The 17,147-nt window shown below is 43.3% G+C and overlaps 1 protein-coding gene across 1 annotated transcript in view; it reads left to right on the plus strand.

Moving 5' to 3' along the window:
- AR (androgen receptor) overlaps window positions 1-16,469 on the plus strand; it is a 194,426-nt gene extending 177,957 nt beyond the window's left edge. The window contains exons 5-8 of the mRNA XM_041740757.1: window positions 2,935-3,079; window positions 8,019-8,149; window positions 9,012-9,169; window positions 9,835-16,469. Coding sequence (XP_041596691.1) covers window positions 2,935-3,079; window positions 8,019-8,149; window positions 9,012-9,169; window positions 9,835-9,990 — 590 coding nt within the window. The 3' untranslated portion in view covers window positions 9,991-16,469. The remainder of the gene's footprint in view (window positions 1-2,934; window positions 3,080-8,018; window positions 8,150-9,011; window positions 9,170-9,834) is intronic.
- Window positions 16,470-17,147: the final 678 nt, after the last annotated feature.

Below are 17,147 nucleotides of genomic sequence, written 5' to 3' on the forward strand. Positions count from 1 at the left end.
CTAGATATGAGACTACAGGCTTCCACTGCAGATTGCTAAGAAATTATAGTTGACTACATTTTATTGAGAAAACAGAATCTCAGTGAAACTTTCTCTACTCCCTAACATACTCCCAGAATCTCAGTGAAACTTTCTCTACTCCCTAACACACCTGTTTGGTGTGTTTCAGAACCTGATGATGACTCCTCTTTATTTCTCCAGAACAGTAGTAAGTAGGTGTTAAGTGAAGATGTGCTAAAGTAAACTTGGAGGCTGGGGCTACTGTCCTCAAGTCATCCCTTACTTAATAGTCATGCTATCTGGGCAGGCGACTTCAAAGGCTGAGCATTAGAAAACAGAGTTAGGTATTGTAATCATATTAGACCTGTAGGAAAATTAGCCTGCTATGTTGCTGATGTGTACACAGTAATTAGGATTGAGCACAAAGGAGGTCTCACTAAGGACCATTAGTATTATTACAACTAGTATTACAGCCAAACTAAGCTTTCCCTTTTTTCTCTTCTTTGTTAGTTCCCTGGCATCTCAAGGAGGTAAAAAAATCATCAGTACTGACGACTTCTTTGGTACCTGTATAGTTTAATCCCTGTTCTCCCTACGCACCCTCATATTCACACACTAAGCAGCCAAGTCTTTCCTTGCTTCTGCTTCAGAGGTTCAGGTTTCAAGCTCCCAGGCCCTTTCTCCAAGAGGTGTTCCATGCTTGGTCCCTGCTTTTTGTGTCCTACCGGGAAGAGTCAGTACCAGGAGGTCTGTGCTACAGAATGACTTCTGGCAGGAGATACTCTGGGGTCTGAGACTTAAGCTAGTTTGTCAGCATATCACTACAATGAAGAAGGGAGGCACAGGCCTGAGAGCTAAGATTGTAGCCAATTCATTGAGCTGCAGTGCTGGTGATATGGGGACTCTGTGGTCCCTGATGTCTGATAAGCTTGGGACCTAAAAGAAAAGAAGGAGGAAATGGGGTTTTAGGGTAGGCAAGAACCAAGCCAGCAGAACAACGTGTCTAGATAGTGTAGACTTCAGACCTGGGCCTGTGGCTAAGAAACACTCAGGACCTTGGTAGTGCTTGAGCTGTGTTCTTCAGCAGTAGAGTGGAAAAAGCTCTGAAGTAGATAATCAGAACACCTAGGTTCTAGTCCCAATTCAGCCACATATAGACTGTGTGACCTTGGGGAAGTCAGTGAACTTATTTGGCCCTCGGATTCTTTGTTGGCAAAATGGATGTCACATTGTCTACCCTCTTGGGTTATTGTGAGAGTTAAATTAGGTCATCAAAAGGAAAGTTAGAAGCTTTACCTAAATTCATGAAAGTGTTCCTAACGAGATATAGCAAAGCAAAGTTTCAGATAATTCTGGATCTTTTGAAGAAAGGAGAAATGGGATACTGTTAAGAGATGAGCTCTGAGGTGATGCTCCAAACATTCAGCTGCCTCAAAACCTCCAGAAAAATATAGCTACATCTATTCTACCTGTGTGGTATTGTGGAAGTAGCATCTAGGAACCTCTGTTCTCTGAGACTAAGGGAGATAATTTGGATATCATCTAATTCTAATTTTATAAAATGAAAAAAACTGGGGGTTCTTATTCCATTTGATTTAATAAATATATCAAATTAATAAATATTATAAATACTGAATTAATATTTCAAAGATGTGTACTCAAATATCTGAACTGTGCTATGTACTAGGGAGGAAAGTTAACAGAAGGGATGGTTCCTGTCTTCAGGAATCAACAAGTCTTATGGAGGAGATAGATGTGTACATAAGTAAATCCCAGTACTGTGTAAGGAGTGCTATAATTGGGTAGGGCTATACAAAGTTCAGTAAGAAGGTAAAGGAAGAATCTTTAAATCTTCTGCTTAGATGAGTTGGTAAAGGCTTCACAGAGGAAGGTGCTTTTCAGTGAATATTGGAAAGATGAATTGGTATTTATCAGATGGAAAGCCTGAGGAGGGAGGAATGCATTCTAGGCAAAGGCAACTGCCTGTGTAGAGATAGCAGGGTTATAGAGGCATGAGAAAGTGTGGTGTATTCAGCAAACTAAGTGTTTCAGAACAATTAGAACCTAAAATCTGAGAAGTAGCAAGAAATTAGTCTAAGGAGGCAGGTCATAAAGAACTTGTTTGTGTATAATAATGGCAGTAGGGCAGAATTGGCAGAGTAGGAAGCTAGCAGAGCTTGGTTACTTGTTGAATAGAAAATAATGAACAGGAAGTTAGAGTCAGAAAGAGAATCAGAGAAAAGAGAGAGAGCCCAAAGGTGGTGTAGAGAAGTCAGTGGCTATCAAAGGCATCCCAACGTATGCTGATATGTAATAAAATCCATTTCACAGTGTTGTCAGAGGGACAAATAAGATTATAGCTAGAAAAGGTCTTTGTAAAGTGCAAAGTGCTGTTCACATAGAAGAAATTATTATTACACTGCATCTTCAGGAAGGCCCAGTAATCAAGAGCCTGTGCTCTTTGGAGTCAGACTGCTTGGCTTTAGAATGTGGTCTGCCAATTACTAGCCTTATGATCTTGGACAAGTTACTTAACCTTTCTGTAATTCACTTTTACAGATTCACAGAATGGGGTTACTAATTGTATCTACTTTTTATTGGATTGTTGGGAAGATTAAATGAGTTAATATAAGTGATATACTTGTTAAAGAGTTATTCATTATAAGCAGTGTTAGATTATTACTCTCCTCCAACTGACAGTACCATCTTTTGCCTCCCATCATCATCTCATTTAAGTAGTTCACTAAAATAAGGAGAGCAAGGAATATTATCCCCACCATATAGTTTGTTCTGGCCCTGCTCCTCAGCATTAATGGCCCCTGGGGCTCCTTGGGAGCTGCCTGAGTGCCAGTGGTTCTCACCCTAGTGGAGGTCTGGGACTTCATTCAGCTCATCAATTGCTCAGTCTGACCACTGCCTGTACCTCATCTTTAGGCTTCCGCAACCTGCACGTGGATGACCAGATGGCAGTCATTCAGTACTCCTGGATGGGGCTCATGGTGTTTGCCATGGGCTGGCGATCCTTCACCAATGTCAACTCCAGGATGCTCTACTTCGCCCCTGACCTGGTTTTCAATGAGTAAGTGCTCATGGGCCCAGAACTCACATAAACATAACCTCTGGCCAGACCTGATTGGGGGTGATGATGGTAATGGGAGCAACAGTGGAGGGTAGCCCATTTGACCTCTAGGCAGTAGAGGCTCCCACCAGACTTCCCAACCTGAGGTGGCTTGGCCTGCTGAAAGGCCACCTGGTGGGAAGCAATGGGGGATTGGTTCTGAGCCATTCCTTTCCCACCCAAGACCTAGTATTTTAGCCAGTTTCTGACCTGCCTTGTAGATTATCTCAACGTCATGTCAGGGTCCCTCTCCTTCACTCCAAGCAATGTAGGGAATGGACAAAGAGACTCGCTTATGAAAGCTGAAGTTCCCGTGGTCCCTTTGCTACCACTGAGGGCTACTGCCAGTCACAGTTTGTAGTAGTTCCTCTGTGCCAGGACTATAGGAGATAGTTTCTAAATCCATTCTCGTTGAGCCCTCAGAATTAAGCTCAACAGAGACACCTGGGTGGCTCAGCGATTGAGCATCTGCCTTCGGCTCAGGGCGTGATCCTGGGATCCGGGATTGAGTCCCACATCGGGCTCCTTGCATGGAGCCTACTTCTCCCTCTGCCTGTGTCTCTGCCTCTCTCTCACTGTCTCTCATGAATAAATAAATAAAATCTTTTAAAAAAGAAAAAAAAGAATTAAGCTCAACAAAACAAAGTGACTCACCCAAGGCATGTTGGTGACAAAATTCAAAGTATGTCTGTATAACTCTCAGCTCTTATACTGCCTCATGGTGGTAAGTGACAGGGAGGAGCAGCTCTACCACTCTCTGGCCATGTGACATTGGCCCAGCCACTTCCTTTCTCTTTAAAAAAAGGTTTAAGTGGTGCCTAGGTGACTCATTTGGTTAAGCATCCAACTCAAAAACAGAGGATCATAGGGGAGGGGAGGGAAAAATAAAATGAGATGAAATCAGAGAGGGAGACAAACTGTGAGAGACTCTTAACTACAAGAAACAGACTGAGGCGGGCAGCCCGTGTGGCTCAGCGGTTAAGTGCCACCTTCAGCCCAGGGTGTGGTCCTGGAGACCCTGATCGAGTCCCATGTCAGGCTCCCTGCATGGAGCCTGCTTCTCCCTCTCCCTGTCTCTCTGTCTCTCTGTCTTTCTATCTCTCTCTCTCTCTCTCTCTCTCTCTGTGTGTGTGTGTGTGTGTCTCTCATGAATAAATAAATAAAGTCTTTAAAAAAAAGAAACAGACTGAGGGTTACTGGAGGGGAGGTGGATAGGGGGATGGGGTAATTGGATGGTGGGCATTAAGAAGGACACGTGATGTAATGAACACTGGTGGTTATATGCATCTGATGAATCGCCTCCCTCTACCTCTGAAACTAGTAATATACTATATGTTAATTAAATTTAAATAAAATTTAATAAGTAAATAAAAATACTAAAAAGAGATTTGATTTATGCTTGCCTGCCCACCAGCTCTATTTATACTTCATGAATTTGGCCAAGGTCTGAGATTTGGGAACTACACTTTTCTCAACTAAAATCTCTGTTCTATAATTTCCTGTGTCACTATCTATGGGCAAGACTTGACTTCTCTGATCTTCAATTTCACAGTCTGTTAATAAAATACAACTTTCTTAAATGGTTTGTTATGATGACTAAAATGAAAGCTACTGGATGTGAAATGCCTGTCCCATAATAGGCAAGAAATAAAAAAGAAGTAGCTTTCTGATACTCTTTCCCTAATAGTGTTAATTTTCTCTATGCTTGCTGTTTGAGGTCCCCTGATAGCATTGTGAGTGGAGCTGCCCAAAAAATTCTCCCCAAGGACCTTGAGCCAGTCTCACCACAGAGAATCCTTTTGGTCAGGGCAGGAATTGACCTTCCTTCCCCTCTAGCCCTCTAACCCAGAAGAGCCTTAAAATAAAATGTACAGGCTACTGGTTCCTTCTAGTACAGCAGGGCCATATGGGGGAAAATGAGTATCCCCAGCTGCCCTCTTCCAACCCAGCTAACTCTGGTAGCCAGGAGCTAAGAATAACCATTGGGCTTTTGGCACAACTTGCTTTATAGTTTCCAGATTTCCAAAGAGTTACCTATGATGCCATCTTCTGGGGTAGGCCTCTAAAAGCCCTCTTTGTGTGTAACTCTCACTCCTACCCTCCAGTGATTGAATTAACATCCTGCACCACCCTTCCCATCCAGAGCCCTAAGACCCTTGAATCTTTGCAAGGTGTTGATTGTTTTCTAAATCCTCATTTCCTTTTCTGCCTCGATATAAGTAATTGGGCACTCCTTAGCTTTCTGGCCCACTCCCATGTATCTCTTCAGAAGGCACCACAGGATGGGGTGCCAGGGTGGTTCAGTGGTTGAGCGTCTACCTTTGGCTCAGGTCCTGATCCCAGGATCCTGGGATTGAGTCCCATATCAGGCTCCCCAGAGGGAGCCTGCTTCTCCCTCTGCCTATATCTCTGCCCCTCTCTCTGTGTCTCTCATGAATAAATAAATAAAATATTAAAAAAAAAGAAAGCACCACAAGACTCCTAACATGGGCAGGGTCCTAGACCCATCAAGCCCCAGAGCTCCTGAAACAACAGTGCTCCTGTTCCTCTTGTAGGAACCACTATGGTAGAGCTCTTCAAGTCTCTAGAAACATCTAAACCAGTATTTCTCAACAGGAATGCTGGTGACATTTTCAGAGGAATAATTCTTCATTGTGTAGGATCTTCTTGCATATGGGAATATGTTTATATTCAACAGGCCTGGCACCTGCCAACTAAATACCAAATAGGATCACAGTCACTGTAATAGTCCAAGTTTTTCCCACATACATCTAGTGCTCCCTAGGGAGGTAGTCCCCTCCAGTTGAAAGCCACTAATTGTTGCCAGCCTTCTCAAGATACTCATAGGGAAGCTGAAGCCCAAAAGGAGAGAGAAGGACTCTGAGCCAACCCATTTCCTGATCTCTTTGACACCAAACCCTGTCATCAGGCCTGCTTTCCTCTCTCCTCATCAACCTCTCTGGGGAGAACTCATGTTGTGAGGGTAATAGGCAGGGACCCCAGCTATGTGACCCTGAATAAATTACCTAACATCTCTGAACCTCAGTCTTCGGGTCTGTAGAATGGTGAGTAGCATTATAATGGCACCTTCCTACTTGTCATTTATTGAACATTCACCATGTGCTTGGTGTTTTGCAATTTTCATCTCTTCTTTTACCACTCTCCTTTATTCTCACCTACCTCTGCTCTCTTCCTGAATTCCACTCCTGCTCCTTATTTTCTACCTTCCACTCTCTTCTCTCTTTCCACTAACTCTCTCCCTACTCTTTTTGTCCTTTCTCCTTCTTGTTCCCTTCCCCTCTGAATTCCTTCCCTTGCTTTTCCTCCTCTCTCTCTCTTTTTCCCACATTTCTCTGTCCCTGGGACTTGCAGGAGTGTTAGATCAATCCTCCATATTAGGGCTGTGATTTCAACTGTAAAAAAACTGCAGTGTTATCACCAACAGAGGCTTGCAAGTACAGTATAGACTGGAGCTGGATCAGGTCCCAGGGTCAGCAGATCTTATTCAAAAATTCTCTAGGGTGAAGGACTTTGGAGCAACACTGCTTTGGTCAGTTGACTTGTGATACTGTTTAAATACTTCCTCTTTCTAGCTGGTCTCCAACCTGAATTGAATATGCCATCTGCCCACCTTCCCTTTTTCTCCAGGCCAGCCAAGATCTCTCTAAGATAGGATGCTGACCTTCCACCCAACCAGTACCAGGCCTTCTTAGCCTATGGAACAGGCTAGTAGTGGCTTGGGGACCAAAATGTCAAACCACAGCTTTCAAGCCTACTGCTCTAGGAGGTCTTTCTCCTCACCACTTCAGTGGATGTCAAATTCCCTTTCCTTTCTCCACAAGATATAAAATCAGTTTTTGTAGGTCTTTTTCTTTCTCTCATTCTCATTCTCATTCTCTCTCTCTCTCTCTCTCTCTCTCTCTCTCTCTCTCTCTCTCTCTCACACACACACACACACACACACACACACACACACACACACACGATTTCTGAAATGCTGAAAACCAGGAAGGCCAACTAGCAGGAAGATGCTGTTATCTTCATAGAGGCTTGCCATGGCCAGTGATAAGACAGAGAGGTTTTTCCCCCCTGAGAAACTGCTCAAACCTTGGCCAGTTCCCTATATAATTTATAGGTGCTAATGTGATGATCTGTTGACAAGTCACTGTAACAAAAACAACTCACATGTGTTTACTACTCCTGAACTGGGATAAGAAACCACCAGTATATGAGGAGTACCTCTTCAAGGTACATTTAGATTGGACATTCAGAAATACTTCCTGGCTGATTTGATAAGCATTGGAACTCATTTTGAAGGGACAGTGGGGAATCTTCTTCCCTGGGAGGTTTTTTGTTTTTGTTTTTTTTTTAAGTGACAAAATTTCTAGCAAGGGAAATGACACTTATACCAAAAGACAGGGGGATTGACAGGATAAATTACTGTGGCCAGTTGGGGATCCTGGTGTCCTTATGTTAGGATTTAATGTCTAAAACTTATCTCCTAGAAATACTCCATATTGGGATGCCTGGAAGGCAGGTTCTGGCTTTGGCTGTAGCTGGGATATTAGAACTGTAGTCAGGGAGACCATGTGCCTGGCCCATTGTGTTCATTTGGTTAGGCTTTCCTGTCTCTGTCTCAGGAAATAAGAGGGCACAGGGACCTGAAAATTCCATGTGCTAACCCATATCCTGACCAGGGAAGATGAGTAGTTACCAGGATGTCAGGATTTTGGGAAAAAAGAACAACCTCATTCCTTGTCAATGAAGCACCACCCAGAGAAACTGCTAGCTCTTCTTGGAGAACCTGGGAAGGGGAGGGCAACCAAAGACATTCTCTCACAGCTTATTGTTAACCCTTTCCTTCTTACTCCTTTCCTTTCTCTGGATGTCTCCTCTGCAGGTACCGCATGCACAAGTCCCGGATGTACAGCCAGTGTGTCCGAATGAGGCACCTCTCTCAAGAATTTGGATGGCTCCAAATCACCCCGCAGGAATTTTTGTGCATGAAGGCGCTGCTGCTATTCAGCATTAGTAAGTGCTTGGAGAGATACAAATAAAATGTCCCTGGGGTCATAGGCACTCAAAGGGGAACTACTTTTACCATTAAAGATTTATCGGGGAGAAACCAGCTCCTAGGCATTTTCTTTCTTCATTCACCCTCCCTCCTCCATGCTCCCTTAGCATCCTTTTGTCCTACCAGGTATGAATTTCATGACCACAGACTAATTTCTTTGCTAGAACTCAACGTCTATTAGATCCCTACCTACCTGCAGCCTCTCTTTGGAACAAGGCTTTTGGGGCTGGCTGTAGCAGGTCTCTGAAATTTTCCATAGCGCCTCCCATAGAAACAGGCAAAGATCACCTTAAATTTATTGCAGAGCAGAAGGTATTGCCTCCTGAAAGGAATGTCCTCTTCTGCCAGTAGTAGGAGTTCCATGTAAGCAACCCAGGTAGGGTTTGTTAGGCAGCCAAGTAATCTTTCTTTAATGTCTCTTCTAAACGGAGTGCTGTCTTAGCCCCCTTAAGGAAAAAGATAGGCCACATTTAATATTCAAAGCTATATATTTTAATTGTCTAAGTCAGAGCTGGACTGTGACATTGTAAAACCACAGATTCAAAGAAAGGTGTGGATAAGAAGACTAGAAAAAAGAAAGGCTCAGTAAATTGTATTTACTTGATGCCCTTCCAGTTGGGTCCAGCTAGCCTTTTGTCTAGAACTTCTTGGCTGACTGAAGGACCCAGGCATACAGACTTCAACTGACAGGAAACCAAGTAGATGGTTCCCTCCCTGTGGGGGTGGGAGTCAAGTTTGTGGTCAGAAAACTTGGTGCTTTGTCTAATGCTTCTTTGTGGGCATGCTTCTCCTCCCCATTCTGTCTTCATCCCACATCAGTTCCAGTGGATGGGCTGAAAAATCAAAAATTCTTTGATGAACTTCGAATGAACTACATCAAGGAACTTGATCGTATCATTGCTTGCAAGAGAAAAAATCCCACATCCTGCTCTAGGCGCTTCTACCAGCTCACCAAGCTCCTGGACTCTGTGCAACCTGTAAGCAAATGATGGAGGGTGCTTTGTCAGGGAGAAGCAACTTGATAGAGCTAAGTGATCATATACTCTTCTAGGATCTGGCACCTCTTATTGGGTGGTGCTTCCATTCTCCTCTGAATATGAATGTGGCCCAGGAAGCAAATGCAATGGAGAAGAAAGGAACATGGGTCACAATGCCCCTGGATGTTGTGAAAGAGGTGGAGGAATTGAGAACAGAGCAGTTGGGACTCAGGGAAAGGGCTTAGAGCAGATAAATTCTCTAGGCAGACAAAACAGACCTAAATGTTTTTCCCCTCTTCCTTGAATCACGTTTGTATGTTTGTATGTTTGTACGCGTGTGTATATGTGTGTGTGTGTCTGTGTGTCTGTGTGAGAGAGGGAGGAAGAGAATGTAGGTGTGCACATGTGTGCATTCTCATGCACATGCCGGGAAGGAGGAACATGCAGTCCTGAGTCAGAGAGCTTGCAGTTGTGTAAGAGATCTCTTGGGAGCCCCCAGTAACTCCCTGGGGACCATTTAGTGTACGCATGCACGAACACAAACATGTAGAGACAGGGAGGATCGGGGCCAGGGAAGGAGGAAGAAATTAAAGGTGGGGGGAAGAGCCTGACCGAAGCCAACTCCTTGTCAAGCTTGTTTTCTCCTCTTTATTGCTCCCCTACAGATTGCTCGAGAGCTGCATCAGTTCACTTTTGACCTGCTAATCAAGTCCCACATGGTGAGCGTGGACTTTCCAGAAATGATGGCAGAAATCATCTCCGTGCAAGTGCCCAAGATTCTTTCTGGGAAAGTCAAGCCCATCTATTTCCACACACAGTGAAGCTTTAGAAGCCCCTGTCTTCTCACCACCACCACCCCCGCTCCTCTTTTCAGATATCTTCTGCCTGTTATAACTCTGCAGTGCCTTGGGGAATTTCCTCTTTTGATGTACAGTCTGTCATGAAGGTGTTCTTGAGTTCTATTTGCTGTACTTTCCTCCTTTCCTTTTTTTTTTTTTTTTTTTTTTTTTTTTTACCTCCCTGTCTGATCCTCCCATGGCACTTTCAGACTCTGATCCCTGCCATGGCTCTTATCTGTGTTTTGAATGGTGTTGTATTTCTTTAATTCTGTGATGATCCTCATGTGGCCCAGTGTCAAGTTGTGCTTGTTTATAGCACTGCACTGTGTGCCAGCCACACAAACATTTACTCACCTAATGCCACGGGAAGTTTAGAGAGCTGAGTATCTGGGAAAACAAAAATGAAAACAAACAACCATCCTGAAACCCCAAATCCTGTAGGGTTTCTTTTCCTCTTAAAAGAAAACAAACACAATTCCCCCAAAGAGGCCAACAGTATGACTAGAATAAGGTGAAAATCGCAAGCCCATAGGGAGTCACTATTCTCGCGCCCCCCACCCCCAGCTCAGCCTCCCTGGGAGACTTTATTTTCTGCCAATGGCTATTGCCTTTAGAGGGCAGGATGACCCCAGAGATGAGTTAGGAGGGGAGAGACAGATTTAAGAGAGGACTAAGAGGAGAGGTGGATCACCAGTACCTGCCCACAGCCTTGGCCCCTGATGGCTAGACTGCTTAACTGCAGTCCAGTTTATCTTACTGAAAATGTGCTTCTTGTTTGAAAATGTGTCTGCATGTGAACGCCTCCCCTCCAACCAAGCCTTTTTCTCTCTCACCCTCTGCCTCCACCCTCAAATTGACTTTCAATAAGCTTTTCTAAGAGCTTTGAATTGAATGTTCTCTTTTGCCACAACTTGGCCACTTCCACTGAAGAGTCAGACCAGTAAGAAAGAAAGGAGAGATCTGACCCTTTGGAAGGCCTTATCCAGAGACAGGTCTGCTTTCCCATTTGTGGGTCAGGGAAGAGGTTGGGGCTGGAGTCAGAGGAAAAAGAATCGATACATTGATTGTTTTCCTGCTTAGGGCACTGAAGATTTGATCACTCTCTTCTCTTACCTTTAAAAGACCTGAATGTTTTACGCTTGACTCCATATGCACCTGTGAGAGCTCCTTCTTACCTGTCCTTCAGTGGTTTGTGGGCCTGGACCTCACCAGACTGTATTACAGCCATATTGGTGATACTTGTCCATTTATTTGGGCCCATTCACAGACTCTGCTAAGAGCTGCTACCACCAAGAAAGCTAGCAAGCCAGCAGTCTTTATCTATCTCTAGATGCCAGTAGGCTCAAAGACTTCTTACCAGATATCTTTCATCAACTCTCAGATTTCTGGAGCCCTTAGACAAACTGGAAAGAAGGCATCGATGGGATTGGACAAGCTGGGCGTCTTGCCCTTGTACCCTAGAGATGATACCTTCCCACCAAGTGGAGAAATACTTACTTCTTCCTTCAGAGCAGCTAAAGGGGCTATGCAGGTCAGGGTTAAAGAGAAAACTCAATTACCAGGGTGAGAAGAATGAAGGCGCTAGAACCAGAAACCCTGTATATGCTGTTGTTGCCACCTAGCATGTCCACCTGCAGAAGTCCTGGGAAGAAGAGAGAAGAAATAAGAGGAGACTGACTACTAAACTAAAGTCTTCAAAGGCAAAATCTAAAGCCAGATGGGCACCATCTGGTCAGTTTATGCATCATTCTCCTCCACTGCTGATTCTGGGCTTTGACATTGGCCATACTCACTCAGACCGCCCCCCACCTTTGTTACTGCCTCTCAGCCAGAGGGAGACTGAAACATTTATACTACAGAACCATGACCTCCTTTGGAAAGGTCTGGTTGGCATGGCTCCAATGGGCTGCCATCCATGAACTCAGGGTGTGCTCCTGGAACACTGGTTTCATATGGTCCTTTGGCACACCTCTGTTTTGCTGACTTTGCCCCCCACCCCCAGTCCTGAGTTCAGGGGGAATGTCCACCTACTTTCTCATCTTGGCAACTGCTTCCTCACTTAGCTCTTATGTTCATCTGCTAAACACAAGAAATTAGGGGCCAGTTGCCAAGCTGCCCATTTCACTCTACTTATTAAGAAGGTAGTTTCTGAGTGACATGTTACTATCTACATGGGTTTCCTCCCCTGGTTTCTGTGTTGATATTAATAGCCAAATGAACTTGCAAAACAGCTTCTTTAAATAACAAGAGACAGGGGAACCTAAGATGGATGATACACCAATCCAAGATTGCTGGATAAAACTAAAGCTGACAGGTTCTCTTTCTGAGGTAGGATAGACAAATTCTGGTTTTTTTGTTTTTTTTTTTAGGACATCATCATTTGGCTTATGTAAGCTCATGAGATTACTTCTGGCTGTTTTAAACAAAACAAAACAAAGAAAAAACCCATCACTATTTTTAGTTACACTAGGTTATAGTTTAATAGTTCCTTTACATCTGTTTTAAAATGATTTTCATCTTTTATGGTACATGGATTTGATTATATCATTCTAATATCTCTCCTTGTAAATACTGGATGCTCTCCTTTTTATTTCTGTTGACTACCAAATTTTTCACCTTTATGGATTTCCCAATTGTGACTCTTGTCTTTATGAATATATATGTTTTGCATTTGTGAAAGCCAAAAATCAGTGAAACAGCAGTGTAATTAAAAGCAGCAACAACTAAATTACTCTGAATTTCCAAATGGCGAGACTAGGGAAAAAACAGCCTGAACCAGGGTTTAGGCCCAGTGTTTTTTTGCACTGGGGTTTCAGTGAGTGAAGGAGATCTTAGCTTGGCTTTGTTCTCCCACAGAGAAAAGGGGATTTTTTTTTCCTTTTGGCCATTGATGTTCTAGCCAGTGTAATTGACAGAAATCTCATTTTGCATGCACTCTGCTGTACAGAGTTAATGTGGTTGGTACATTGTACTCACCTGTGAAGGATTGGCCACCTAGATCCATTCACCTGGTGAGTGGAAAGATGAGGATCCCTCCCAGACAAGTAATGGTAACTATCTCCAAAGAAATCTGCAGTGCTCAATGGGAATAGAATGAGGAAGAGAAAAAGAAGGAGCACCAGGGAGAACACCCCATCTGTGCTGCCAGAGAGTCACAAACTCTGTGGTCAAAGAACAGTCTTGTGGCAGTTTCAGCTCTTGTTCATTTGGCAGCTCTTCTGGGCCTGGCCTCTGAGCTGAGATGAGGGTTGGGTTCTTTGTTCCATAGCTTATCTGTGCCACAGACAATACCATTGTTCTTGGAGAGTTCGTTATTTTTTTAATGAGAATGGAATTTTTCAAAGTATTCTGTCATTTATCTTTGAAAAAGAAAATCAGGAATACATATATTTTTATATATGTTCACTGGCATGAAAAAAAAGAGAAAAAAGCTTTGCTTTGTCCTTTGGATAGTTGCTGAGGTGATTTCAGGTTGAGAAATAATGTGCTAATGCTAGAGTCCCTCCCTGTCCATATTCTACTTCTAAATACATATATGCATAGATAGCAAGAGGTATTTCTATTTGCACTTTAAGAGAAAGTAGTTTCATCATCCACCTGATAGTGACACTACACGAATGACCTAATTTTGAGCTTCGAGTAGCTTCTAAGAGTTTGTTTCATTAGCCACAGCATAGACATGGCCTTGCCCTCTTTGCTCTCTTGATATTCTGTGGGGCTCCAAAGCCCAAGCCACTCCCCTCGACCCCTTCCCATCCCTGTGCCAGGATTGCATTTCACAAGACTCTGCAGACAGCCCTATAACTATCCCTGTGTGGCTCTGGGGAAACAAGAGGCTGACTACTAATTATCTTGTGCCAGTTCCCCAGGTGAGAGGGCACTGGACCAAAAGAGTGGCCTTTGTGCTCAACCCCCTGTAAGGGGTCATGGGAACCAGGAATGCTAAAGCACAGGATCAGATCCCAAACTGAAAATCAAAATAAGCCATTTAGTATGTGCATTTTCTTGTAAAAGGAGGTTTATACCCCTGCTGCCTTTTATAGGCAGGTCTGTTTCTCACCACTAATCTCTTTGAAAATCTTTGAAAGCATTAAAAAAAAAAGACAAAGAGATGAAAACATCACATTATGTAACCAAAGATTACACTGTATCTGCTAAGATACCAAAATTTAAGAGCATGGAGGGAGCAAGCATTAGTGCCTCTTTGGTAAACTATCCAAAGACAGACAGACTAAAGGACTTTGTTGTTCATTGACTTATAAGAGTTTGTGGGTTTTCCCCCAAACGATATACATGTTTAGCAAAGTGAAAGATAATTTTGAAAAAAACTGAGTTTATAGGTCCTTCACTAAGTGATTTTATAAGCATAACTAGCTTTCTTTTTCTCTAGTAGTTGCTGAGCAAATTCTTAAAGCTCCATTATTGCATGGTTGGAAATGAAGCTGTCTTGGCCACTGTGTTTGCTAGTGCCCATGTTAGCATATCTGAAGATGTGAAGCCCTTGATGAGAAGGGGAGCATTTAAAGGACTAGATTTTGCACAAAAGGGACAGCAGGCAGAAATTCTCATTTCTGCCCACTTTGGATGACACAAAAAGCTCTCTTGGGTTTAAGGCAGAAGGTTGAAATATATTGTAAATTAGTATTTGTATCCATGTTTCAAAATTGAATTATATATGTATAGATATAATGCGTTCTGACAGCTTTATGTTTCTCTGCACCTTTATATTTGGTTCCAGGTCATAACTGATACCATGTACTTATGAGAGAGGCTACAATGACACTTTGGAAGCCCTCTCAGAATGGACAAGATACCTGGGTTGATCAGATAGCTAAGAGATCTCTACCTCTATTGGGGCCTTACCCATAGGGGAGGACAGGATAGGGTACATGATGTACTGCACTTTACTAGCCCAAGACAGATGAATGTGTAAAGGGTGGTGAAGATTCATTGGAATCAACTGGGATTTCCCATAGGGAAGGCCCAGGCTTGGGGCCAAAGGCCCACCCGAATGACTAACCAGAGACCCCTAATGGGACCTGAGCGTTGGAAGAGGGAAGAACATTCTTTGTTCTTCAACATCCTTGTGAGAAAAGGGCAGTTTCCTACACTTGGGAACCTGGAGCAAGTGCTCCGAATTTTATACAATTCACTCACCTATGATTGAGGTGCTCTTGCTACTGGGTGTCTGTGTGCTCTAATTTTGGTTTTGGATATGTTCTGTAAAGATTTTGACAATGAAAATATGTTTTTATCTGTTACAAAACTGTCAGTGTACTTACTAGAAGTTGTATCTCTGTAGATGCAGGTCCATCTCTGCCCTTGGGTAGGGATGTTTGGCTTCAATTAAGAAACTGACCCTGGGGTCTGCTGCCCAGAGCTTCCCAACCATAAACCATTTCCTAGGTGAAGGCAGAAAACTCTACATTAGTCACTCCTGCTTTTCAGATGCTTAAGCTGAGGTACCAAGCCACTTGGAATGTTCCTTCCCCCAGAAATTAGTGATAAGTTTTCCCCATTTAGCAGGTAGACATCATTTTAAAGGGAAAATCAGCCTTGGCACAGTTTTGATTTATCCCCATTTGACGTAGCCAGAAAGTAGGTAATATGCATTGATGGGTTACCAACCCCAATTCAGTATAGTGGGGGTGCTGAACCCTTTCTTTACCTCACTTGTCTCTTAGCCTTTTATGGAATTAAATGCAAAGCTATGGACTGAGTAGTCCTGCTAGCCTAGAACAGCCCCCACATGTACTAATTGATGAGGCTATCTCATGGCTGCAGATTCCATGGGCCCCCAAAAACTGAAACACACATACCCCAAAGGAAAGAAGTTCCTAAAATGTTGCTGCCCGGGTGGTGCCCTCCCTGGCTGCTGCTTTACATTTTGGGACTCTGTTCCCCTGCACTGCAGGCAGGCCAGGCCTACAGTCTTTCCCAACCTTAGCCCTTGGTGCTAACTGTCCTGCAGTGAAGTGCCTGTGGGATTGTCCTGTCCCATAAGCTCCTCAGGTGCTGAAAGTAGCCACCACTGGGATAACCCAAGCTAACAAAAGAGTCCCCTCACCATTCATGACACCTTTCTGCTTTCCCCTAGACTGGAACATTGATTAGGGAGTGCCTCAGATGTGACATTCTTGTGCTGTCCTTGAGATTAATTTGGCAGCAAGAGGGAACAGACAATGTAACCAGATGTAAGAATTAATTTTCAATGTTGAGGGAAAAAATAAAGAAAAAAAGAAAGCATCATATAAAGATGTTTTTAAAAAGAAACAATAATTTTGCTTGAAAGTTCTGATGGGGCTTAAAAAGTTCTTTTGACTGGTTCTTAGAGCGGCATTTGGCCTCCACTGGGTAGCAGGACCAGCCCCAAGCTCTAGTGCTCTCTTCTTTTTTTGTAATCTTGGAATCTTTTGTTGCTCTAAATACAATTAAAAATGGCAGAAATTTGTTTGTTGGAATACATGTGTGACTCTGGGTTTGTCTCTGTCTCTGCTTTCAGAAATATCATCCATTTGTAAAATACTGGCTTGCTGGTCCGCCAGTTAAAACTTGGCCACGGCCCCTGTTGTGGCTGCAGGCTCAAGTTATTATTAACAAAGAGACTCGAGAAAAGCTGCTAATGTCCTCTTATCATTACTGTTAATTTGTTAAAACATAAAACCATCTAAAATTTCAGGGGGATGTCATCAGAGATTTTTAATTAGCTCTTTTTTATTGGCTGTCTTTATTGAAGTCAAGAGTTGGTACCATGCCCAGTGGCCTTTTATGCTATGTTGATTTTCACATATTTTAAAAAATCTTTGCACAAGGGTTATAAATATGCCCTGAGTTGGCCCTAGAATAAGTTGAACTGAGACCACCAAAATATCAAAGTCTGGGCTAAGAAAGCACAAACGGACCCTGATGACCCATTACAACCTTGCATCAAACCCTGAGCTTGTCAACCAGTGGAAATACACACAAAACCCAGCTGTTAACCCTCATCTTCATCCTTATGGGAACATAAAATGATTGGGAGCTTCACTGCCCAGTTCTTGCCAAGCTTCAGATAAGGAATGGGCATGTTCATATTCTCACTGTTTTTCCAGAACTCTATCGTCCTTGACCACCCAAGTAAAATCTGAACCAGCTCTCTT

The sequence above is a fragment of the Vulpes lagopus genome, chromosome X, assembly GCF_018345385.1.
Source record: "Vulpes lagopus strain Blue_001 chromosome X, ASM1834538v1, whole genome shotgun sequence".
NCBI lineage: Eukaryota > Metazoa > Chordata > Mammalia > Carnivora > Canidae > Vulpes > Vulpes lagopus.